Here is a 27,357-nt window from a genome sequence, read left to right as displayed (position 1 = left end):
GCTGAGCTTAATCTGCAGATGTGAGGGAAGGAGGGAACTCTGCAAGTGGATATTGTTGTGGGGGGGAGGGGGAGGGTGGAACTCTGCAAGTGGATATTGTTGGGTGGGGGGAGGGTGGAACTCTGCAAGTGGATATTGTTGTGGGGGGGAGGGTGGAACTCTGCAAGTGGATATTGTTGGGTGGGGGGAGGGGGGAACTCTGCAAGTGGATATTGTTGTGGGGTGGGGGGAGGGTGGAACTCTGCAAGTGGATATTGTTGGTAGGGGGTGGGTGGAACTCTGCAAGTAGATATTGTTGTGGGGGGAGGGTGGAACTCTGCAAGTGGATATTGTTGGGGGGAGGGGGAGGGTGGAACTCTGCAAGTGGATATTGTTGGGTGGGGGGAGGGTGGAACTCTGCAAGTGGATATTGTTGGGTGGGGGGAGGGTGGAACTCTGCAAGTGGATATTGTTGTGGGGGGGAGGGGGGAACTCTGCAAGTGGATATTGTTGGGTGGGGGGAGGGTGGAACTCTGCAAGTGGATATTGTTGGGTGGGGGGAGGGGGGAACTCTGCAAGTGGATATTGTTGTGGGGTGGGGGGATGGTAGAACTCTGCAAGTGGATATTGTTGTGGGGGGGGAGGGTGGAACTCTGCAAGTGGATATTGTTGGGGGGGGCGGAGGGTGGAACTCTGCAAGTGGATATTGTTGGGGGGGGCGGAGGGTGGAACTCTGCAAGTGGATATTGTTGGGTGGGGGGAGGGCAGAACTCTGCAAGTGGATATTGTTGGGTGGGGGGAGGGCAGAACTCTGCAAGTGGATATTGTTGGGTGGGGGGAGGGCAGAACTCTGCAAGTGGATATTGTTGTGGGGGGGGAGGGTGGAACTCTGCAAGTGGATATTGTTGTGGGGGGGGAGGGTGGAACTCTGCAAGTGGATATTGTTGGGGGGGGCGGAGGGTGGAACTCTGCAAGTGGATATTGTTGTGGGGGGAGGGCGGAACTCTGCAAGTGGATATTGTTGGGTGGGGGGAGGGCAGAACTCTGCAAGTGGATATTGTTGTGGGGGGGGAGGGTGGAACTCTGCAAGTGGATATTGTTGGGTGGGGGGAGGGTGGAACTCTGCAAGTGGATATTGTTGGGTGGGGGGAGGGTGGAACTCTGCAAGTGGATATTGTTGGGTGGGGGGAGGGTGGAACTCTGCAAGTGGATATTGTTGGGTGGGGGGAGGGTGGAACTCTGCAAGTGGATATTGTTGTGGGGGGGGGGGAGGGTGGAACTCTGTAATCCAACATCAGGAGACGCTGTTAACGACTTCACCAATGCCGCCCAGCCACGTGATTGGAGGGGAACAGCCACCATCATAATGAACGCTAAATGAACGCCCGCTGCATAATCGCGACGGTGAGGCCATGAACCTCACAGGCAGGACCGCTGCCATTTTGCGCCCCCCCACCCCGCCGCTCTCAGCAGCGGATAGTAAAATCTAGCCCTAACTGTCAACAAAGTGTTAATTTCTGTGGAAATGGGCTGTATTTTCACCACAGAGGTGGGAAATAGGAGCTCAGTTTGTTTTCGGGTCAGAAACCATCAGTGGGAAACTGATAAAAGTTAAGATTTTCACAGGGATGAGTCATTATTTGATATGGAGATGGGTTTCCTGCCACTTAGAACTCATGGAGGTGGGAACGGAGGTGGGTCAGATGAAGTGTGGGACTCATTTAGACATCCACAGCAACCATCACTGAGAGAGAGATTTGTGCCAAAGCCTTCCACTGCATCAGAGGGAAGCGAGACGTCACAGGGGAGCAGGCGGCCTGGCACCCAGGGTAGGGCTGCCCCGGCACCCAGGATAGGGCTGCCCCTTGCTTCATTGATGCCAAACTGGATCTAATGCTGGAAGCCATGGGGGAGAGGGTGGCAGGAGGAGGCTGGCAGGAGCAGGCTACATCGGTGTGTAACCGGCGCAACTCTCTGTTCAGTATCATCTCCCTTCGCCTCCAATTCTTCCTCCACTCTAACCTCTTGCTCCTCATCCGATGAGCTGTCCTCACTGTCCTCAAGGTCCACACCTCTCTGGAGGTTCATGTTACGGAAAGTGCAGCAGACCACCACAATGACATAGCCCATTGCAGGAGGGTATTGGGGGGTAAAGGCCTGCTCGGGTCTGGGAAAAAAAACCCGACCCGAACCCGACCCCGACCCAACCACCGGAATGTTCACTTTCTCCAGTTGACAGCATTCATTTTACATCCATAGTGCACTAACTGTACTTACCACTTTTAGACGGATGGAATGGAAGGAAGCTGCAGCCTGAGCGCGATGACGTCATAGAGACGCTCACTCGCTCACTGCGCAGACTCAGAGTCTGTGGAGTCCGGATGCATGTTTCCCTGCTTGACGTTCCAGACTCCTAGCTCAGGCAGGCTTTTCAAATTTTGACGCTGACTTACTCAACTTCCCGTTTCCTCCCAGCAGAGCAAAAAGTAGTACTGTGTGTGTCCGACCCGGAACCAGCCTGACATGACCCGAGCCCGAAAGCCGAACCCGGAAGAGTGAGCCGACCTGACCCGAACCCGACACATGTCATTGGGTCCTGTCGGGCTCGGGTCGGGTAGCAGGTCTTTATTGGAGGGCACCACCTGACCAGTTCAGGAAACTAAATCACATCTTCAGAAGCCTGATGACCTGCTCAGTGATTGTCCTACTGAGCAGGTGGCTTTGGTTGTATCACATCTGTGCCTCTGTCTGGGGCTTCCGTAGAGGGGTCAGTAACCATGTCTTCAAGGGACAGTCCTTGTCCCCTAGGATCCATCCACGCACTTTGGGGGCTGGAGTGAAGATCTGAGGCAGCCTGGACTGGCGAAGGATCAAGGAGTCATGGCAGCTGCTAGGAAAGTGAGTGCACACATAGAGGAATCTCTTGTTGTGGTCACAAACCAGTTGGACATTGAGGGAGTGGAAGCCCTTCCTGTTGATGGATCCCGCTGATCGGTTGCTGGGTGCCTTGATGGCCACAAACACCTGGGGGAATCCAGCAATGGAGGTGAAACCCAATGCTGTCTGTCCCTGTGAGGCCGTGTCTGTCATTAAATGAAAGTGCTCTCCAGCTCTGGCAAAGTGGCCATAGTGGGCAAAGTGACCAGTGCGATGCAATGTTGTGCAGCCGTTTGCGAGATGCCACTTGGAAGGAGCCTTAAGCGAAGAAGTTCAAGTCCACAGTGACTCTTTCCTCTCCCATGCCCTCCTGATGCTTGGGGTTCTTCCTTTCCTGCAGATAATGTTGTTCCTCATCACCACTGGCCCAAAATCAGACAGTCGGGTGCCCCTTGCCAGCTGGAGCCTTCGTTCTGGGCAGGCGGCCACCCAATTGTCCATGGCAGCCTTGCCCCCTGCTCTTCTGCCCCAGCAATGCCAGAAGGATGCTGACCCTGTTCAAAACCCGGGCGCTGAATGCCCACTCTTCCTGCCACCTGTGCAGCACCAAGGGCACCCCCTTACCAAGTGCCCAGTTCTCCTCTGCTCCACTGACCCTCCTATGGTGCCGAGATGATGCCCTAGGGCAGCCATGGCTGGCTCCCCACACTTTACCTTCCTCGCTTCAGCTGGTCAGTTTCTGAATGCGTGGGTAACCTGTCAGCCCTTTAAAAGTTTAAAGTTCTTATTGAGCCTCAATTGGGAGGAGAGTGGGATTCCTGCCCCACCCTGGTGATTATTGCCGGCACCAGGATCAGTGCCTTGAAATTGACATACCACCCAGTGTCAGTATTTTCAGGACCCCCAACCCCCACTCCTGACTTTAGGGGGGACCCGAAAATTCAGCCCAATAAATCTAACTCCAAATGAATATGTTTTGACGGGCATCCATTTGCACCAACAAATGTTAAATTGAAATGTAAAACAATGGATTTGCGAAGGACTTGGCTTTCAGTCTAACTTTTCTGTGTTTTGGCCAATCCTCAGTTTGTTCAGACAGTAGAGTAATGTGCTTCAATGCTAAAGCAAGAACGAGATGAGAGTGCTGTTAGTCGGCCCTGTGCAAGAACCTCAAGCCCATAGTTTTTCCTCATTCACACAACATCTGTGATTGATCAAAAGTGCCCAAGGAATTTTTATAGGCACTCATGCAGCTAAACCTTCACTTCTTGGCACAGGCCTCAAGAAATTGCTGCCATTTCCTATAGACAGGAGCTCATTCTGATAACTAATAATGTTAAAAATAATTCTTTACAAATCATGCAATTCTAGTAAAGTGCATGCAATTTTAACAAACTCGTACCATAAATTGATCTTTAAGGTTGTAATTGGTCAATCTGTGGTTACCATTAGAGCTTACCGTTCCGTTAAATAAAACATAGATTACCTCTTGTGGCATTATGAACCTTGCTTTAAAGAACAAAGAACAGTACAGCACAGGAACAGGACATTCGGCCCTCCAAGCCTGCGCCGATCTTGATGCCTGCCTGAACTAAAACCTTCTGCACTTCCGGGGACTGTATCCCTCTATTCCCATCCTATTCATGTATTTGTCAAGATGCCTCTTAAACGTAATTATCGTACCTGCTTCCACCATCTCCCCCGGCAGCAAGTTCCAGGCACTCACCACCCTCTGTGTAAAGAACTTGCCTCGCACATTCCCTCTAAACTTTGCCCCTCTCACCTTAAACCTATGTCCCCTCGTAACTGACTCTTCCGTCCTGGGAAAAAGCTTCTGACTATCCACTCTGTCCATGCCGCTCATAACTTTGTAAACCTCTATCATGTCACCCCTCCACCTCCGTCGTTCCAGTGAAAACAATCCGAGTTTATCCAACCTCTCCTCATAGCTAATGCCCTCCAGACCAGGCAACATCCTGGTAAACCTCTTCTGTATCCTCTCCAAAGCCTCCACATCCTTCTGGTAGTGTGGCGACCAGAATTGCACACAATATTCTAAGTGTGGCCTGACTAAAGTACTGTACAGCTGCAGCATGACTTGCCAATTTATATACTCTATGCCCCGACCAATGAAGGCAAGCATGCTGTATGCCTTCTTGACTACCTTATCCACCTGTGTTGCCACTTTCAGTGACCTGTGGACCTGTACGCCCAGATCTCTCTGCCTGTCAATACTCCTAAGGGTTCTGCCATTTACTGTATACTTCCCACCTGCATTAGATCTTCCAAAATGCATTACCTCACATTTGTCCAGATTAAACTCCATCTGCCATTTCTCCGCCCAAGTCTCAAACCGATCTATATCCTGCTGTATCCTCTTGACAGTCCTCATCACTATCCGCAACTCCACCAACCTTTGTGTCGTCCGCAAACTTACTAATCAGACCAGCTACATTTTCCTCCAAATCATTTATATATACTACAAACAGCAAAGGTCCCAGCACTGATCCCTGCGGAACACCACTAGTCACATCCCTCCATTCAGAAAAGCACCCTTCCACTGCTACCCTCTGTCTTCTATGGCAGAGCCAGTTCTGTATCCATCTTGCCAGCTCCCCTCTGATCCCGTGTGACTTCACCTTTTGTACCAGTCTGCCATGAGGGACCTTGTCAAAGGCTTTACTGAAGTCCATATAGATAACATCCACTGCCCTTCCTTCATCAATCATCTTTGTCACTTCCTCAAAAAACTCAATCAAATTAGTGAGACACGACCTCCCCTTCACAAAGCCATGCTGCCTCTCGCTAATAAGTTTGTTTGTTTCCAAATGGGAGTAAATCCTGTCCCGAAGAATCCTCTCTAATAATTTCTCTACCACTGACGTAATGCTCACCGGCCTATAATTTCCTGGATTATCCTTTCTACCCTTCTTGAACAAAGGAACAACATTGCTATTCTCCAGTCCTCTGGGACCTCACCTGTAGCCAATGAGGATGCAAAGATTTCTGTCAAGGCCCCAGCAATTTCTTCCCTTGCCTCCCTTAGTATACATATACAAACAGTGAAGCTGAAACCAAAGTCAGAAAAGGCATATTGTCATGACTGTCAGAATTACTAAGGAAATTATGATTTACAGGAGTAATTGCCTTCTCCATTTCCTATCTTCTCATATTGCCTTGGAATTAGTTCAATGATGCATAGACTACATTTGAAAGATACAGAGAATGTACCAACACAACAAACTTTTCCTCTTAATTTCTTGGTAAGCATATACATGCAGTAATTTCCAATTAATCACTATCCAGTAGATAACAGTATTTGTTTAAAAGAACCTGTGCTTAAGCACAAATTAATTCCATTTATATGAAAGGACACTGCTGATTTGTAGGAAATATTTAGGATACCTGGGAACACCCAGAGTTGCATCATATTGTAGTGTTATGTACAGCAAGAACGAGTGAAACGACTTTCAGTCTTTTTACGTGCACTCTCTTAAGCACTAAACCCTTTCCATCTACTCAAATCCATCTGAACTTCAAGGTGAGTGAAACAAAAAAATATAGAGCATGAAGATACTGCTTTTAGTACAAGTCTTCTGCTGAGGGCAGAAACTGACCCACTATTCAATTAACTCTAACCATCAAAAACAATAGTCTGATATCTGTTTGCAGATCATTAACCCCATGCTTTTGTGTTGGAGTTTCTCATAAACAGATTGTTAGGGTCTCAAGTTCCCCTCTTGCCCCTTCCTCTTATTTGACCGCACAGGGTTTATTCCTTTTAAACAGTTGTTGTGCTTACCACCTCTGTGAGTGTTTTACCTTTTTCCTTTACTGTGATTGCGAAAGAACCAATTGGACAGGTTTTCTTGAGTTTAAACAAGAAAGAGGTAAGTTTACTATACTTAACACTCTAACTCGATTTAAAAATATGCTACACATTCACGCACACATTCACACATACACAAGTAGATTACAGGAGGGAAAATAGATTTGGTGGTTGGATTAAAGTCCAGAAGAAATGGAACTTAAATACAGTCTGTAAAGTGGGTGATCCAGTAGTCCTTGGCTGAAGCTGTATCTTGAAGTTCTCAGCTACTGTCCACTCGGTTCCTGCCTTTCTGCTTGTCTGTGTAACAAAACTTGTTTCTTCAGAGATGAACAAGCATTCACATGGTTCTTCTCAATCCCCGTTGTTTCTAGTGAGGTTTTTCTGGAATCTTCTAATGAAATTCAAGGTTCTACATGCCCCAGGATGTCCATTCACACTTGGAGGGGTTGTCTCTTTCAAAGTCAATCGGTGGGGATGGCCTTGATGGCTGTGCTAATGAAGCCATTCTCGGTAATTCAATCACTTAGAGCAAACCATTGTTCTGGCTGGGCTTCTTAAACTTTTTGTCTCCAGTCCAGTCTCCTGGTATTTCAGATGTAAATGGCAGTGACCATCTTGGCTGCTAGTTTTTTAAAAGTTACTTGTAGGTTTTTTTTCCCATTAAAAGTCTAAGGTAAGTTTCCAACCAATGAAATTAATATGTCCCATTTGGCATAGAGGGTTTTCCTGACTAGATGTATAAGTCGGCATGGTCTCTTTAAAATTTTGCTGCTCTTGTTGCTGTAAGGTAGTTTCAGCCTTAATGACTTCAACAGGACAATTGTACACCTTGCATAAAACCTATGCTGTCAAAGTTAATGACTTTAATTCCAGGACATTTAAAGGACAAGTTTCTGAGAATCTTGTTGAGTATAGATATGGTTTGTCTAATGTGATCATTTGGATAAAAGCACTGTTTTGGTTACCATGGAGGTGGCCCCATAAGAGGCCTGTACTGTACTGCTTGTAAATTGAAAATGATGATGTAAAGACCCAACTCCAGCCATTTTTACTACCTCATATAAATGAACTTGGAATGCCAGAACCAAACATGTGAGGGTGGGAGGTGGCTTTCTAGTATAATAGAGCTTCTCTTGTACTTTTTCTTTGTCCTGATTGTGAACTCTGTAGTTTGTTTGCTAACCCTTTCTGACTCAAAAGTAGGGAAGATGCCAGGGTCACAAATGCTTCTTCGAGTAAAAGTTTTGAGTCATAATTTGTCCCCATCCATATTGATAAGGATTCAGTTTTCATCAATATTCTATCTTATGATCCAAACACAGGTATTTGTGAATTCAATCCATTTTGAATTGTGGTCCATTGATTAGAGAGGAACAGACCCATTTTCCAACCATTCTTTGATTCTCCTTGCTGAAACCTAAGGAATACAGGGAGGTATAAAAAGAGAAGGTACTTGCATTTTTGTAGCACCCTTTTATGTCCTCAGGCCACCCCAAGGTGCTTCACTGCCAGTGAATTATTTTTAAAGTGCAGCCATTGATGTAGTGTAGGCAGATTTGGCAGACATTTTGTGTGCAGCAAGGTCTCACAAATAGCAATTGGTGGTGTTGTTTGAAAGAGGAACATTGGCCAGGACACTCAGAGAACTGCTTCCTCTTCTTTGAGTGGTGACATGGGATCTTTATTTCCACTTAAACAGGCAGATGGAGCCTTAGTTTAATGTCCCTTCTAAAAGAAGGCACTTCTGACAATACAGCAACCCCTCAGTGTTGCAGTGCAGTGTCAGCCTAAATGATGTACTCAATTTGATATTAGGGATTTCTGCTATAAAACCATTAACTGACCATCAAGACTACAGGGATTGTATAGATGTGTAACTATCACAGTCATGGTAGTTCCCACTAACCTATCAGAATCTGGAAAATGATTGCAAAATTCAACAACATGCCCACACCCCTTGCCCACCCTTACCATTACATTACCAAGGATCAAATATCAGCCACCAGAAATTTGACATCCACATGTAGATAACTGGCTGCCAGATACTTTCATATCATTTGATTACCTTCTCCTACTATCGAAAAAGAATAAAATGGAAAGTACAAAATAGGAAAATATCCACACTCAAAGAGACATTTTGGGCTGAATTTTATGTGCGCCGCAAATCACGGTGGCGTGCTCTGATGTTGGCAGTCTTCCTGCACAGATGCGCCATCGCTGAGCCCCCGTGATATTTCGCGCGGAGGCTCATTTAAATGGAGGGGGCTATGGCGTAGAGGGCCCGGCCGCTCCATCCCCGGTAATGGCGTCTGGTGCCATCGCGCAGGTACTGCCGCCATTTTTAAAGCGTTTCAAGCCTTTCAACTAGATTTAAACTTTTGATGGTATTGCTGCCCTGAAATGGAAAATAAAATTGTAGTGACACTTTCAGCACCCATTTCCAACCTCCCCCTTCACCACTGATATATCAATAAATAAAATATAAACCTATTGTTTAAATGAGGACCTTTCACCCCCACCCCCACCCCAACTTCAGCAGCTTTGACCTTCAACCGCTTCCCACTGTTCCCATACCCAATCGGAGCGGTGTTCCCCGCTACCCCCCTCCCGCCCTCAAAATTTTCACTCCTCCCCCTGCCCCACCATTGTCACGGAACTCCAAACGGAGTTTCATCCAGCGGCCAGAATATCGGCTTGGGACAGCTGTCGCTACCAGGTAGGTAAGTATCTTCTAAATGTAATAGCATTTGCATATTAAAATGAAGGCCCCGGTGCCGAACCGCGGGGGGGAGCTGCAACAAGGCCTTGCCGCTGCTGGTAAAATGCGGTGGGGCCTTCCCGGTATCGAGGGTTGTGGCGGCCCTTTCCCCCTCCGCCACGACCCCCAATGTCGGAGGGCTAGTAAAATTCAGGACGTTGTGTGTTTGTGGGTTACAACTCACATTCTAATTCAAGATTTGAACATTCATAAGTAAATCGATAATTAAGCAATTTGGGGCACTTCAGATTTTGAATTTGTTACAGATCTCACAGCTAGTCTTCACGGTCACTTAAACGTCAGACCCTCTGGTCAGTGGCAAGCATTGGATAATCGATTTTTTAAGTATTTGCTTTTGTTCATTTGTCGTTGATTTAATATGTGCTGCAACATTTGGATCTAAAACCAGCTCCTCTCGTACTTACAGAGTATGTCACTCTGACACATAGAGGACTGTTGATGGACCCTGTATGGGTTCGCAGGTAGTAATTCATCAAAATTACAAGCAACAGCCACTTCCTCATTGTATTCACTTACTAAACGGAAGCAAAATTGTATCATCTGTTTACTGGTAGGGGCAAGGGAACAATTGCTTCCAAAGACGAATTATGCAGAATGTATTTATTTCTGTATTATTAAAATTGCTATTTCCTATCGCCTGCAAATATTCCGTTACTCTGTGTTAGTTGAGTCTACATGCCTGTCCTGTCCCATTTCCAATTAAAGTGATAACCTGTAATGCTGCAGTTTCTTGTTCTCCCCCCCCCCCCCCACCACCCCCCACTGATCTTCAACATCCTTCCCTCTCACATTCGTCTTCCTTTCTCTTCCTCTCCTTCCCTTTCCACCTCCCAAGTCCCCCTTCTCCCTCCCATTTCTTTCCTCAGCTCCTCCTTTCCTCCCCCTTCTCCGATCCTCTACCAACACCCCTCCCCCTCTTTTGCCCTCTCTCCCTCCTACTTGAGCTAAAAATTTCATAGCTAAAAACTAAACGCTTAATCTTGACTCCCCATGCACAAAACCATGGATGATTATCTAGCAGAGGAAATCAGAAGGGGGAATCCCATAATGGAGTTGGAAAGAAAATGCTTAAAAAATTAGGAATTGGAGATAGAAAAAAATTTATAAGGCTACGGGGAAAGGGCGAGGGAGTGGGACTAGCTCAAGTGCTCTTGCAGAGAGCCAGCATGGACACAGTGGGCCCAATTACCTCTTTCTGTGCTGTAACCATTCCATGATTCTATGAGAAAGGCCTTCGTCTGGAAGCATTGTGGTTTATCTGAAATTTTTTCATGTAACTAACTTTAATTCAGCTTTAATCAATAGAGTTGGCAGATATTCTTTGTTGTTTCTTTAGTTCCCTCTTTTTTTTACCCGTCATCTGAGGGCACTGGCATGTGCTGGGGTATAGTTCAACTGGGGCTGTGCTATGTCATCCAAATGGCTTTCTTCATGTGTGAAGGACATAAGCATAGAGCTGAGTCCAATCCTGTTCTTCCCCCAATGTCTAAACATGCTCTTTTCAAAAGGGATTCACTAAAAAAAAGGAAGAACTTACATTTATATAGCACCTTTCCCAACTTCAAGATGTCCCATTATGCCTTACAGCCAACGCAGTACGTTTGAAGTGTAGTCACTGTTGTAGGAAACACGGCAGCCAAATTGCGCACAGCAAGCTCCTACAAACAGCTGTGAGATAAATGACCAGATAATTTGTTTTAATGATGTTGGTTGAGTGATAAATATTGGTTTGGATACCAGAGAAAACTTCCCTGTTCTTCTTCAGAATAGTGCCATGGGATTTTTACATCCACCCTGAGAGGGAAGACAGGGCCTTGGTTTGACATCTCATCCAAACAACTCTGACAGTGCAGCACCCCCTCAGTACTGCACTGGAATGTCAGCCTAGATTATGTATTGAGGTGGTCATGAACCCACAGGCTTCTGACTCGGAGGTGAGAATGCTAACACTGAGCCACGGCTGACGCTATAATGTATAGATAGTGATCAAGATTGCAAGCCTTACTGATTGCTTTCCCCTCCCTTGTCCAGGAGAACATCTTTGTAGCTCTCTATTGCCACACAAGCTGAAATCAGCTAGCTCAGCATAGGCCAGGGATCAAACCTCACTGGTTCAATGGTCACTTTTCCTGTGTTGTGCGAAGTTTAACAACTTTGATATTTGTTCTCACATGCTTAATTAAGAATTCCTCCACATTTTTAACATTTTTGAGTGAATGAAGTATTCCTTTCTTGACCGATCACCTCCGCTAAAAGCTAACCATGCAGAAAAACCTTTAATTCTCATATGCCTTCCCCTTAGTTATCTGTTTATTGGACTGTCAGCCATACATGACTGTTCTCCCTTTGCTACATACAGCCATGCTAACTTGCTCACATCAAATACTTGATGTGCATGTGAAAATTAGATAATGGAAAGGACTATTTCCTGATGGGTGATTGACTGAGGTGATTATTATTAAATGACCAATACACAGTAAGCAGGGCGATAAATTGCAGCCTGCAGCTGAATGCCATTCCATTTAAAAGGGCCATGGGTTAAGTGTAAAGGAGGGTAGATACATTTTGGAAGTCACAATGATAGTACACGCTGTTAACATCTAGACAAAAGCTCTTTTTATCAGGGTATTACAGTTCAAAGTGCAAGATTGACTGTCAAGTTTCTGAAGGCTACAGGGAAAAGGTACCCATTAAGCATGCTAAAAGTTAATCTTAGTCTTAATTTGATTTTATGACACCTGGAGATATGATTACCATTGCTGTAATAACAATGCAGAGAGAGAGAGTACTGCCAATGAATATTACATGTCAAGATTCATTTAGTTAGAGTGCAAGTTGAAAGTTTAATGTTAATTCAATAATAATACAAGCTTTCTCTTTTGAGTATTGTCAATTAGAACAAATCACATTTGTTCTCTATGCAGCTAATGTCTATAATTTCTTCCTAATTATCTAAAATTACTGGTCAATAGTTCTGAATGCAATTTACTTGCTTTGAGAATTATGCCCTCTACTTTGAAAATCCATCAAAGTGTGCAGTTATCATTTATATGTCACTTTGCATGTATAATTATCATTATACATCATTTACCCCTACATAATCTGTGAATACGCCCTAACCTGTGCATACAAACCTTACTTTATATACACAACCAGTACCACATTACATTATGCAACATACCATATTTTTAGATACTTTACACACAAATATATGTCACCTTTACCTATCTCACAGCTACATAGCATAACCTATACATTCACTTCCTATATATGTACCAAGATATATCATCTATACATACATACTCAATGAAAAAATCGGCCATGCATTCTTCACCAATGCATACATTAACATAGGCAATTTGGCTTGGGAATCTTATAGAATGGTACCATCACAGAAGAAGGCCATTTGGCCCATCATGTCTGTGCCAGCTTGCTGCAAGAAAAACTCAGTTAGTCCCACTCCCCTGCCCTTTCTCCGTAGACCTGCAAATGTTTTCTCTTCAGGTGCTTATCCAATACCCTTTTGAAAGCCATGCTTGAATCTGCCTCCCTCGCACTGTCAGGCAGTGCATTCCAGTTCCTAACCACGCACTGCATAAAAAGGTTCTTCCTCATGTTGCCGTGCTTCTTTTGCCAAATCGGTGTCCTCTGGTTCTCGACCATTCTGCCAATGGGAGCAGTTTCTCTCTACCTACTCAGTCTAGACCCCTCATGATTTTGAAATCTTGTACAGAAACATATCAGCATATGCTATGTTTCTAAAACTATACGCAGGTTGTGTGTTAAAGAGCTATTTTCAAATGGCTGTTGTAATGCTGTGGATATGTTGCATGCAGATTATGTAGCAGCCCCTTTTGCAACAGGATCAAATAATCTTCCATTTGTCCCTATAGGCTTGTAATTGCAGTTAAAATTGAAATCTTAGTCTTAAATTGATTTAATGACACCTGGAGATAGGCTTGGAATTGCAATTAAAGTTGAGATTGAAATTTTAAAAATTCTTGAAGCTGCATAGGAGGTGATTGAGGCAGCACTTCCCTCCTTCATTTTTAATTTTTTTAAGGAGTGTTATTGAACAACAGTATAACAACACAGATTGACTTACCTCTTCAACTAATAGACCAACAGTTTTACTTTAGGGTGAGACTCCTTTTTTATTTTCCTTCTCCTTGCTGGGGGTTTTTTTTTGTCACACACCATCCATGACCAAAAGAACAGGCGAGCAGGTGGCTGGGCTGCTCCTGACCCCTGCCATTGTTGAGGCAGTTTTATCTTTAGGGTCCAAGGGATCAGGTACAGGGCGAGTGGCTTGTGTGCACTGCTCTTCTCTGTTTATACTGCTAGGTCAATTCACTTAGCAATGCACAAGAAAAGTTTGAAACAAAAACAGAAAATGCTGGAAAGACTAAGGTCACGTCAGGCAACATCTGTGAGACAGCAAACAAGTTAACCTTCAGGGGCTTACCCTCATTCAAAACAGAAAGAGTTTGTTGTTCCAATGGAAGATCAAGTGCCCCCCTAAGTGCCATCAGCGCTTTGGTTTTATTTGCTCTCATGATGTAGGCGATATTGCCAAAGTCGCATTCATTTCCCACCCTTGGTTGCCCTGAGAAGGTGCTGAGCTATTGCATTTAACTGCTGTAGTGCTTGTGGCGATATTGCCCCCACAATGGTGTTAGACAGGGAATTTCCAGATAGTGACCCACCGACAATGAGTGAATACCAGTCAGGATGGTGTATCACCTGGAGGGGACTTGATGGTGCTTCCATGACATTACTGCTTGCCCTTCTTGCTGGTAGAGACTGTAAGGGAGGGAAGGTTGACATTATCTTGGTGAGCCACTGAGGTGCACCTTGTTAGATTGTATATACCACGGCCACTATGCACTGGAAATGGAGGGGGTGCATACTGAATCTACTCATATGGAGGCTGATCAGGTGAACTGCTCGGTCCTGAATAGTATTAAGCTTCTTGAGTGTTGTAGTGTCCGCACCCATCCAGGCGAGTGGTATCGCACGCAAGAATTGTCGTTGGCACTCGAGGGGTCGAGTGGCCTACTCCTGCTCCTAATTCGTAAGTTCGTATGTTGGCAGTAGATAGGCACTTCGGTGAGGTAAACGTGCATCTGCTGTGTTGCCAGCTCTCGAGAAATTAGCAAGACTATCCTGTACTGATCCTTCTTCTGTTTTTTTCTTCCATGCTGAAAGGAAGCAATAAATCAGCCTTCAGTGCCTCCTCACAATAGCACAACTGAGATGGTTGGCCTGGATATGGAAGATCGTAGGAGCACACCCTATATCCTATCACTCTGAGTTGGAGGGTGTCACGGCTCTAATGGCCTGTGTCACCCCACACAAAACTAATTTTCTTCAGGTTTTAGGTTTTACCCATGTTGATGAATGTTTTGTTGATAGTATAATTTATTCTGTTGCTGTGCTTGCTCATTTCACAGCATCGGAACATGATAATTAACTCCAGCAAGAATGAAAAATGATAACCAACTGCATTTAATTATCACATTATGTTGGCACTGCGCGATGCATCCAAAACATGTTTAAAAACAAATCTCAGCTCCCTGTTAGTGCATCTGGCAAATACACTGTCTGATGTGAAACTGTGTCAACCAAGCCAGCAGGTCCCAGGTTCAAACTCCAGCTCTTTAAGTAACCTCAGTGTCACTGGGCAGAGAGGGGTAAAAGTTCATGAAGAGCTTCTGCCCAATTCCTGATTGCTATCCAGTGACTTCAGACAGTTAAAGTAAGCATGTGTGACATAGATGAGAATAGAGTCATCTCCAGCTGTGATAGCCCTCATGCCCAAGAAGCCACTCACTTTTTGGGTCTATGCGTGAAGAATGGCTCTCTGGCTGAGGTGTCAGAGGTCAGCGAGCTCTTCTGGAACTGTGCCAGGCAAGAGTCAACGTTTTCAGGAGAGAAGGGAAGGAAATTGGAGGAAATTGGAAAAGCAAATGTAAACCTATAGAATAAATAAAGCACTGCACCATGGTCATTCTATAGTTAATGTGAAAGTCCAGCATTGGTCTGGATTGCTGGCATGTACACTCGCAAAACTCCTCTGACTCCATATTCTTGCTGCTGTTTTTTTATACTTGAAAAGGCATGGCTGACGTAAATCTCTGGAATGCCTTTATTTAAAAGCTCCCTTTCAAGCTTCAGAGATTTAATGATTCTTTGAACGATTTCTGAGAAAAGTGATGAGGCATTATATAAATATGAGGTTTTTTCTTTTCAATGCTGCTTAGAAAAAGGAGGAAAAAATACATGCATGTGGGCATAACTTACACTAACTACTGCAATTTATCATTTCATTTCATTACAACACTTTATAGCAACACCTGTGTCAACACTGTTCGACCTGTACCCCAATGATAGGCACATGCTGTATGCATTAACTCTTCCACCCCTGTGTGTCAGTGCATGATAGGTCACATCTGGTGTGCAAACAGAATCACTCCCTGTGGAAACATATGCCAGGTCTCCCTCAGCTCGTAGAGACTTGTGTATCCCACTGGTGTTAGTAAAATGCTGCCATTCTCACATAAAACCTTCTTTAAAATTTAAATTAACAACAGGAAAGGTACAATTACTGTTTCTCCAGTGGGCAGCTGAAATTCCTAGACCATGCACATACCTATTCCTAATGCTATGCAGTATTAGGAATGCCATTATATTTAGTGCTGGAAGTCACATAAAGCCAAACTATTAAACCTTAAGAAGCAGGCTTTTATGTCAAAGGCCACAATTATAGTTCAGCAAGAAGGCTGTATTGGTCTCTACTTGATCATAATGTACTTCAATTAATGAAGGGTTGGCACAATTATCAGGTATAACTTATTGCATTTACCCCCATGTACGAGCACTAGGCCAGTGCTGGCAGCGATAGAGTCTCTTCTCTCACCTATTTTTATCTGCACTACCTACTGATTAAGTGCTGCAGGTCATCACTTGCTGCCTGTTTTCCAGCAGAGTTGTTAATGTTTACATATGGCAACAGTTATGTGAATGAAAACCCTGCCAATAATTTTTTTTTATATCATTAGTAGGAATGTCAATGATATTAAAGACAGTAACAGTGCAACATAAAAGGCAAAGAAATAATTGCCAAGATGCACCAGAGAAGCACAACACACGTGTGTCAAGTTATCATATCTTTTGGGATGAAAGTCAACTCCAACTGACATACATATTTGTCACAACTGATGTTGCTCTCATAGACTCTTAGCTCACAGGCTCAGAAATCATTGACCCTTCCAGTGCATTCCCACTGTATGTCCAGTGGGATTGCTGTGGAAGGGCTGCAAATTAGGCCAGGACCTGGCAATAACAGGTCTTGCCCATCCATGGCAGTTTCTTCAGGGCCTTGTTTGGGGCAGAGCTTTGAGATTGCGTCCAAACTGCTTGTTCCTTTTCTAAGGTTAGGCTTTACATGCTCTTATTGATGTACATTCCAGAGGTGCTTCGGTGATGTTTTTGGTAGAGAGAGTGGGGCTTTGCTATAGTAGCGACTACATTTCCTCACCAAGAGCTACAAGAGCTTGAAGTGTACTCATTCTTTTAAGGGGGGATGGGGAAGTCGAATGTGGAGCCTCATTTCATGGGTTAACCTCCAACAGACAGAGGATATTATGGGATTGAAACTTGTCTTGGGCGGTAATACATCGGCTGCCATTATACACCCTACCCAAAATTCCATTCCTATCCCTATATGTTTTATTATTAATCTATTGTTCTGTGTTTTCAGGGCCAGAATGTTCCAAAAATTTCACTGCACAAAGTGCAGAGATAAGATCACCTGGATTTCCTGATAAATACCCAAATAATTTGGAATGCACCTACATGATCTTTGCACCAGCAATGGCAGAGATCCTTCTGGAGTTTGAAAGCTTTGACTTGGAACCAGATAATAATCAACGGGAGGGAATGTTATGTCGCTTTGACAGACTGGAAGTCTGGGATGGTTTTCCAGGAGGTAAGAGAAGAACAGTAACTTTTCCTGAAGTCATATGTTTTTTAGCAGTTTTTAATCGAGAAACAGTTGAAGCCATATAGTTAACAATACACTGATTAACCATTGAACTGAAAGCTGTAACTCACTTCCATTATACACAGAAAGTTGCAATTATAACATTGTTGTTAAGGAGAATAACACACAGGATATTAAATGGAATGTTACAGAATTCATTCATAATCTGTAAGAACATCTAGACTGGAAAACTTATTACATTTTAAAAGTTATCGCTTTAATCCAACAAATAGTTTTAAACAAAAACTTGAAGTTAGTTATTACTTTATTACTGTACTAGACCTTTGGGTACTGTCTGGAACTGATACAATTCCAAAGAATTTTAATGGTTGTTTAAATGAAAGGAAATTCTGAATAATAGCAAAAATTATCAGTAGTTAAAATCAACTGTTCTTTTCATCGTAATGCAGTAAACCCATTGCCTCTAAACCATGCTGTATTTTGATATCAAGAAAGCTGGGTGCAGATATGAATAAGGCTCCAACAACAGCAACAACTTCCATTTATATAGCATCAATAAAATACTCAACCACCCTAAGTCTTCAAAAGACCATCATCTGACAAAAATTGGCACCGAGCCAAAGAAGGAGATATTAGAACAGGTCACCAAACACGGTCAATGAGAGCTTTTAAGTTGAGTCTCAAAGGAGAAGCGAGATGGAGAAGCGAAGAGGTTTGGTGGGGGAGGGGAGGGTGGTGAGGGGCGGGGGAGGGGTGCGTTCGTGCATTTCAGAGCTTTGGGCCTCGACAGCTGAGGATACTGTGCCAATGGTGGGGCAGAACGAATTGAGGGATACACAAGAGGCCAGAGTTGGAAAAATGTAAAGAGTAAAAGATGTGAATCAGATAGTAGTGATTCAGTGATGTGAAGTTTGGTTTTAAACCTGAAGATTCTAGGATGGAAACACTGAGTGAGTTAAATAATTTCAGAATTATGAGGTCCTGCAAAGGAGTTAAAGTAGGAGGCTGTGGGGATACATTTCTGTGGAGAATCTCTCGCTTGTCTGGCATAGCTTTGGAAACTGCTAAAACTAGCATGAACAGGTTTCTGCGGCTCTTCCACCAAATTTACAGTGGACAATCAGGAGAACCCCTCCAAAAATTCAAGCCCTGTGTGTAATGAGCCTTAATTTTAACACTGTGAGAATGTAAGGAGAGGGAAAGGCTTTTAGGATGGTAACTTGAGTTTGGGAGGCATTAAACTTGGTAGTATTGAATTCAACTTGGTAGTATTGATAAAGTAGAGAGTTTTGAGATATTATGAGATTCAGACAGTACATTTATTTTAAAATAATAGTTCTCTTTTGAGTCACTGGTACAGTGATTTAGAGTCTTAAGTAGTACAGAAATGACAACAGAATTTGGTTCATCACTCTGTGCTGCTGCTAGCTCTTCATCTGAAGCGACCTACTATAATCTACCATTTCGCTATCCTTTCCCCATAATCCTTCAAAATGCTTCCTTTTCAATAATGTATCCATTGTCTTTTAAATGATGTGTTTCTTGTCTCCAATAGCCACTTGTTCATGTTTTAATAATCCTCTGTGTGAAATAATTGTTCATCAAGTGAAAATCTTTGTTTCAAATTCACCAATCAGTGGAAATAATTCTCAACTATTTACACACTCAAAACCTTTCATTATTTTGAACACCCTCCCCTGTAACCTTCTTTGTTCAAAAGAAGAAAGCTACAATATCTCAAGTCTTTTTCGTAACTATAACTTTTCCTTCTTAGTATTGTTCTAGTAAATCTTCACTGTACTCTTTCCATGCCTTCAATATCCTTGCTATAATGGAATGCCCAGAACTGCACACAATAATTGGAAGTGACCTAACCACATCCAGCATCACTTCCTTGCTTTTATATTTAATGCCCCTATGTACTAAATCCAGAATTTTATATGCTTTTTTATGACATTGATACCTGCATTAGCATTTTTAAAGATCTATGCAACTGCACCTCTAGATTTCTCTGTTTCCCTACTTTGTCAAGCATCTTGCCATTTAAGGCATTCATACTTTCGCTATTCATATCCCAAAATGTGTAACTGCTGTTACGACCAGGTGTGGAGGGGGGTCTCAGGCTCCCCTCTTGCCCCTTCGTCTTATTTGACCGCAACAGGGTTTATTCCTTTTAAACAGTGGTTGTGCTTACCACCTCTGAGTGTTTTACCTTTTACCTTTAATGTAATCATGAAAGAACCAATCGGACAGGTTTTCTTGTGTTTAAACAAGAAAGAGGTAAGTTTATTATACTTAACACTCTAACTCGATTTAAAAATATTGAAAATACGCTACACATTCATGCACACATTCACACGGGAATCACACACACACACAAATAGATTACAGGAGGGAAGATAGATTTGGTGGTTGAATTAAAGTCCAGAATAAATGGAACTTAAATACACTCCGTAAAGTGGATGGCCCAGTAGTCCTCGGCTGAAGTTGTATTCTTGAAGGTCTTGGTTGGTCAAAGTGTATTTTGGCTGGCTTCCTTTGATCAGGTTTTTCCTGAAGGCATAGTCTGTAGTTGGCTCTCTTCCCTTGGGGGTTGCTAGCTGTAAGTGGTCTGTAGGCTTGAAGGATTCCCCAGTCACAGACGGTTTCCAAACTTGATGTTTTCTGGGGAGAGATAAAGGGAGAGCGAAAGGGAAGCATGCAGCTTTCTGCTGCAGCACACTCAGTTACTCCTTGTCATCTATCTGTGTAACAAAACATCTAGTTTCTTCAGAAGTGAACAGGCAGTCACATGGTTCTCTCAATCCCCTTTGTTTCTGATAAGGTTTTTCTGGAATCTTTTAATGAAATTCAAGGTTCTACATGCCCCAGGATGCCCATTCACACTTGGAGGGAGTTGGTTCTTTCAAAGTCAGTGTGTGCGGATGGCCTTGACTGTCATGCTAATGAAGCCATTTTAGGTAATTTAGTCACTTAGAGCAAGCCATTGTCCTGGCTGGGCTTCTTGCTGGACTTTTTTGTCTCCAGTTCAGTCTCCTGGTATTTCAGATGTAAATGGCAGAGGCCATCTTGGCTGCCAGTTTTTTAAAAAGTTACTGTAGAATTTTTCCCATTAAAAGTCTCAGGTAAGTTTCCAACTGATGAAATTAATATTTCTCAATTGGCACATAGGACTTTCTTGACATTGCACATCTCTTTGCACTGACCAGCATCTGTCACTTTTCTGGGTCCCCCCTGCATTCTTCCTCACAGTTTGTTACGCCCCTTAATTTGACATCAGCAAACTTTTTATTTTTCCTCTTGTAACTATATCCAAATCATTGTAAAAATGGAAAACAAAAGAGGTCCCAGCACAAATCTGTAGGATAGACCACTGCTCACATGCTGCCAATCTGAGAAACATTCATTTACCCCCTACTTTCTGCTTTCTATCCTGCAACCAAAGTATGTTAATCATCTAAAATGATTAAGAGCAGTAACTTTGGCAGACAGCTTAAGAAAATGAAGATCCGAATATCATTATTCAAGGTTGCCGATCAGATTTTTTTTCCAGGACTTATTTTGTGGGCATTTCTAGGATTACCACAATAGCAATAAACATACAGTTCACTGTAGGAGATAAGCAACAAATCAAACAATTTTGCAACATTGCCTTTCTAAAAATAACTGTACAATAATTTATTTTGCCTAAGACAATTATTTATAGTTATTAAATTATGAAGATACTGTATCTTTATCTAAAGGCGCCAGAATCTGCAGCAATTGGCAGCAAAATAATCTACTTCTCATACAGGTTAGAAATAATACATTAGAAATCTTTGAAACACGTGCCTGTACTTTGGCATGGTTATTTCGCCTCCAAATTGAGCTAATAAGTAATTCAAACTGCAGTACAAGGCAGTGTTTGATAACATTGGACCTGGTCATCTATTACATTACTACCCACTTGACTGTAACTAGGACACTTCCCAAGCCAAATGTTTCCCATCAGCTGGCCCGAGAACTTTCAAACCAGTTTGTTACACAACTCCTGCTTAAACCATGTGTCTGATGTTAAGGCCAAGGACAGCTGATGGTGAGAAAAATTGCTATTTAGTTTTATTTGCAGAGTCAATCAGATTTTGCATTTTAATAATTGTCTGAACCCAAAATAAATCATTTCACAGTTAGATTCAGAAAGGTAATTTTACAAAAGTGTTTGATTCATTGCTTATCTCCTACAGTGTGCCACATGTTTATTGAAATCCTGGTTACCCTGGAAATATATTCAGGAAATATTACCTGAGTGGCATTTCTAAACACAGATATTTTGACCTTCATTTTCTTTACTGTCTCTTATATGACACATCCTGGCACTATAACAGCCTGGCCTCAAACCTCAACCTTTAACTGTTTCCCGAGGTATTATACCATTTTTGCATTGATACAAAGTTTGCAGTTTAACTCGACCGAAAGTAAACATTCTTGATTAACAGTACCATAATGTTATTCCTCCACCTCACCACCACCTCTCTCGACTCCTCCACTGTCTCTGAATTGTCTGACGTCTAGTACTGGATGAGCAGAAATTTACTTCAACTAAATATTGGGTGCACTGAAGCCATTGTCTTTGGTCCCTGCCACAAACTCTGCTCCTTAGCCACCGAATCCATCCTTCTCCCTGGCAACTCTCTGAGACTGAACCAGACTATTCACAACATTCGTGTCATATTTGACCCACGTTGAGCTTTGACCACATATTTGCACCATTACTAAGACTGCCTATTTCCACCGCTGTAACATTGCCCAACACTGCCCCTGCCTCAACTCTTCTGCTGCTGACACCCTCACCCATGCCTTTATGACCTTGAGACTTGACTATTCCAACACATTCCTGACCATCCTCCCATATTCTATCCTCCATAAACTTGAGTTCATCCAAATCTCTGTTGTCCACGTCCTTACTCGCACCAAGTCCTGTTCATCCATTGCCCTGTGCTCACTGAACTACATTGGCTCCTGGTTAATCAAACCTCAATTTTAAAATTTTCAACTTTGTTTTCATTTCCCTCCAGGGCCTAGCCTTTCCGTGTCTTTTTAATCTCTTCTGGCTCCCAAACCCTCCAAGGTATCTGCATTCCTCTAATTTTGGCCTCTTGAGCATCCTTATTTTAATTGCTCCAACACTGATCATGCCTTCAGCTACCTAGGCCCTAAGCTCTGAAATTCCCTCCATAAACCTCTCCTCCTCTCTATTTCACTCTCCTCCTTTAAGATGCTCCTTAAAACCTAGCTCTTTGACCATGTTTTTGGCCATCTGCCCTAATATCTGCTTATGTGGCTTGGTGTCAAATTTTGTAACGCATCTGTGAAGTGTTTTGGGACATTAAAGGTGCTATATAAATCCAAGTTGTTGCAGTTGAATTGAGAGTGTGTTCAAAAGACAAGGTGATGGATACAGAGAATATCTCATATCTCCTTCAGAGACTTGGTGTCTTACTTTGTTTTATAATGCTCCAGTGAAGCGCCTTGGAATGTTTTATTATGAAAAAGTGGCTATATAAATATAAATTGTTGGTGGGTACTTTGTGCAGCTGGTCACATGATGGATCTATTTGTGAAGGCTGCTTATTCACATTACCCCCTATTGAAGCCTGATTAAATTTTCACAAAAGCAAAGTACATTTATTGTGCACACTAACAGCTGGTTTAGATGATGGATTTACACGTGTGTAACACAATCTCAGCATCTAGATGACTTTTTAAGCGATCGTTTTCACAGTTTATGAGGTAATCCAAACTCCTCAGTCGAGCTATTTCTACAGCCTTGTTAATACACTCCCAGCTATCAATTATAGAAAACGTAGAAAATGTTTTTGTCATATTTGGATTTGCTGCTGCAAGAATAGTCACTTTTAGAAATCATATTACCCTGTGTATCTGAAGAAATCAGAATGGAAAGTAGTACAGATTGCTTTTCTAAATGATGTCTGAAAGCAACACTCTGTGAGACACAACCGTTTCTGTGCATTTGAGAGTGTGGATATGTCATCCTAAGGAAGCTTGGCTCAGATTAATTATGAATAATGCAGGATGTAAGGTAGAATGTATATTCTTCTCATTTTCTTTTGGAGAAAGGGAAAACCTTAACAGAGAGTCTTTCCTCAGGAGATGAAATAGATTGGGTAGAATCCATGATAGAACACATTGTACGTGGTCAGTGATAGGATTGGGTGGTAAGAGTTGGATGGCCTTTCTCTTTCTGTTGTATGTTGCTTTTAGTGGAAGCAAACGGATTATATCAACTCTATTGTATTCTTTGTTCTCCATCACTATGATTTAATATTCTTTGCTGGGGAAGAGGTGGGAACATTGTAATGAATAACATCAACAGTTGATAATTGATTTAGCCCCAGGAATATACCTGGTTACCATGAAGTAGCTCCCTCAGAACAAGCAGAAAGGACAAGGAGACTCCAGAATAAAAAAAAGAGAAATGAGATAGAGAAACAGAAGGATACTAAGATATAAAGGATATTGGAAAACAAAGAGGAACTGGACTCACACACAAAGAAAATACAGCAATGAAAAGGGAAGATAAATGCAGAAAATACATGGAGAGCCAAGATAAAGTAGAGATGCATAAGAACAATCAAGGACAAGGAAAATTTATTTGGCCTATCAAAGCTGCTTTTTCTAGTTCACCCATCCTAATATCCCACTTGCATTCCACTTGCCTTATCTCTACTATCTTGCTTGGCAGAATATGTCAAACATTCTTATTATGTTATTATAAAAAGAGTCTCATCGACAGGTTTGCGGCTGCCTGCAACGAATTTGGCCTAACCATCAGCCTCAAGAAAACGAACATCATGGAACAGGGTGTCAGAAATGCTCCATCCATCAATATTGGCGACCACGCTCTGGAAGTGGTTCAAGAGTTCACCTACCTAGGCTCAACTATCACCAGTAACCTGTCTCTAGATGCAGAAATCAACAAGCGCATGGGAAAGGCTTCCACTGCTGTGTCCAGACTGGCCAAGAGAGTGTGGGAAAATGGCGCACTGACACGGAATACAAAAGTCCGTGTGTATCAAGCCTGTGTCCTCAGTACCTTGCTCTATGGCAGCGAGGCCTGGACAACGTATGTCAGCCAAGAGCGATGTCTCAATTCATTCCATCTTCGCTGCCTCCAGAGAATACTTGGCATCAGGTGGCAGGACCGTATCTCGAACACTGAAGTCCTCGAGGCGGCCAACACCCCCAGCTTATACACACTACTGAGTCAGCGGTGCTTGAGATGGCTTGGCCATGTGAGCCGCATGTAAGATGGCAGGATCCCCAAAGACACATTGTACAGCGATCTCGCCACTGGTATCAGACCCACTGGCCGTCCATGTCTCCGCTTTAAAGACGTCTGCAAATGCGACATGAAGTCCTCTGACATTGATCACAAGTCGTGGGAGTCAGTTGCCAGCGATCGCCAGAGCTGGCGGGCAGCCATAAAGGCAGGGCTAAAGTGTGGCGAGTCTAAGAGACTTAGCAGTTGGCAGGAAAAAAGACAGAAGCGCAAGGAGAGAGCCAACTGTGTAACAGCCCCGACAACCAATTTTATCTGCAGCACCTGCGGAAGAGTCTGTCACTCTAGAATTGGCCTTTATAGCCACTCCAGGCGCTGCTCCACACACCCCTGACCTCCTCCAGGTGCTTACCCATTGTCTCTCGAGATAAGGAGGCCAAAGAAGAACAAAGAAGATATTAAAAACATCTATTACTTTTTTAAATAGCTGCTATTACACAGAGAAATTAAATGGAGAAAAGTGGTTGGCACAGACACAGTGGAGACACACACAGAGGGCTGAATTTTATGAGTGCGCCGCAGTTTATGGTGGCGAACTCCAAGAACAGCATGCATCTCGAGTGGATGCGCCTTCCCTGAGCCCCCGCGATATTATGTGCGGGGGCTCATTTAAATAGAGGGGGCGGAGCAGCCGCCCCGATGATGCAGAGGAGACGGCCTCCGCGCCCCCGGCAACGGCGTCCGGTGCCACTGCGCAGGCGCCGGTGCCATTTTTAAATGGCTTTAAGCTCACACAAATAAGTGTAATTTTTAAAGGGTATAAAATAAAAGTTTTTTAATACATTGAAAGATAAGTGATGGAGGCCCTTCCCATACGGAGTTCTGAAGGCGCGCGAAGCACGAACGGCGGCCGTAATATCGGAGTGGGATAGCCGCTGCCTGCAGATAAGTTTATTCAAATATTTTACATGTTCATTTACATATGCTGAAAAGGGCCTGTCGCCAGGCGGCGGGGGGTCCTCACAGAGGTCCCACTGCCGGCAGCGGGCCCTTCTCAATGTCGCAGGTCGAGGCGGGCCTCTCCCCGCAGCATTGTACCAGCCCCTGCGCCATGACCTGCAGCGTTGAGTGGCCGGTAAAATTCAGTCCAGCGTAATTAAAATAGCACAAGAAAGTAAAAGAAATGTGGAAGGGCAAAGTAAGGAGACAGAAAGAGCAATCAAGGGAATAAATGAGGCATGAGTGTCTCTCATTCACACGCGAATTATTTGTTCTCCTCCAAAAAGGTTATCAGATACCAAAAGTTTATTATCCAGCTCAATTTGATTTTGTCATAGCACTGCTTTCTCATCAGCGGCACGGTGGCACAATGGTTAGCACCGCAGCCTCACAGCTCCAGCGACCCGGGTTCAATTCTGGGTCCTGCCTGTGTGGAGTTTGCAAGTTCTCCCTGTGTCTGTGTGGGTTTCCTCTGGGTGCTCCGGTTTCCTCCCACATGCCAAAGACTTGCAGGTTGATAGGTAAATTGGCCATTGTAAATTGCCCCTAGTATAGGTAGGTGGTAGGGAAATATAGGGACAGGTGGGGATGTGGTAGGAATATGGGATTAGTATGGATGGGTGGCTGATGGTCGACACAGACTCGGTGGGTCGAAGGGCCTGTTTCAGTGCTGTATCTCAAAAACTAAAAACTTTTGGGCACACATCAATTTAAATGGAAGAATAACTTAGGAGCCTGGCTCCATTCTGAGACCTGAATGTACTAAAACCAAGCAATCTTGAACTTTTGAAACTTTGTCCAGAATCTTTTTAATGTTAGGAGAAACTGCCCACGCCCTTTTAACATTTAAGTCCAACAACCTAGGGAATTAAGCTTTGTTTGTACCCAAGCATGTACATGCAGAGGAAAGACCCTTTGTGACTAGCTCAGTGCAACCTGCAGACAGGCAGACACAATAATACAACTTTGTTCTACCAACTGCACATCACAGTCCATAGTATTACAGAAATCTTAGAAACAAATTAATTTTCTACCTGCAGCACCTCTGTCAAATTTGTTCAGCGTCCAAACCTGTGAACGCTAATTTATTTCACAAAATAAATATTAACACAAACATTCACAAGTACTCCACAGTATATATACTCCACAAGAAACCTGTCCTGATGCAGCTTGCAGCTAGTTCCAAAACTGAGCTGGCTCCTGTGGGTTTGGGAAACCGGAGTGTAGTGAGACTGGACCCGCAGTGGCTTGCACTATTATTGCAGAGCACTCCTGCTCCTCCCCCTCCGGCTCCACAGAAACACAAGTATAAAAAAGTACCTTTCTGTTGCATTCTCCATTGGTCACTTTAAGGACTTGAAAAAATTGAGCGGTTTCCCCAGTTGATGACGAATTTAGCACAGGATCCTAAAACAGGCTCAAGGACCGTGGTTTGCATATTCAAGGTGCTTAACACCTTTTGCAGGCTGGTGCCCTGGACACCTAGAAACCACTGGCTTCCGATTTTGGCAGTTGGCACAATTCTGGGACAGATCGGCCAGGAGGGATCATGATTCAAAATTATGTTTTTTTATTCGTTCCAGGCCAGCATTTATTGCCCATCCCTC

The 27,357-nt window shown here is 43.5% G+C and overlaps 1 protein-coding gene across 4 annotated transcripts in view; it reads left to right on the top strand.

Annotated features, from left to right (window-relative positions):
• nrp1a (neuropilin 1a) overlaps positions 1-27,357 on the top strand; it is a 192,953-nt gene that overhangs the window by 48,248 nt on the left and 117,348 nt on the right. For all 4 annotated transcript variants that reach the window (XM_068014658.1, XM_068014677.1, XM_068014647.1 and 1 more), the window contains one exon: positions 17,230-17,457. In XM_068014658.1, the coding sequence (XP_067870759.1) occupies positions 17,230-17,457 (228 nt within the window). The remainder of the gene's footprint in view (positions 1-17,229; positions 17,458-27,357) is intronic.

The sequence above is a fragment of the Heterodontus francisci genome, chromosome 2, assembly GCF_036365525.1.
Source record: "Heterodontus francisci isolate sHetFra1 chromosome 2, sHetFra1.hap1, whole genome shotgun sequence".
Classification (NCBI taxonomy): Eukaryota; Metazoa; Chordata; class Chondrichthyes; order Heterodontiformes; family Heterodontidae; genus Heterodontus; species Heterodontus francisci.
This window is presented reverse-complemented; position numbering and strand designations above follow the sequence as displayed.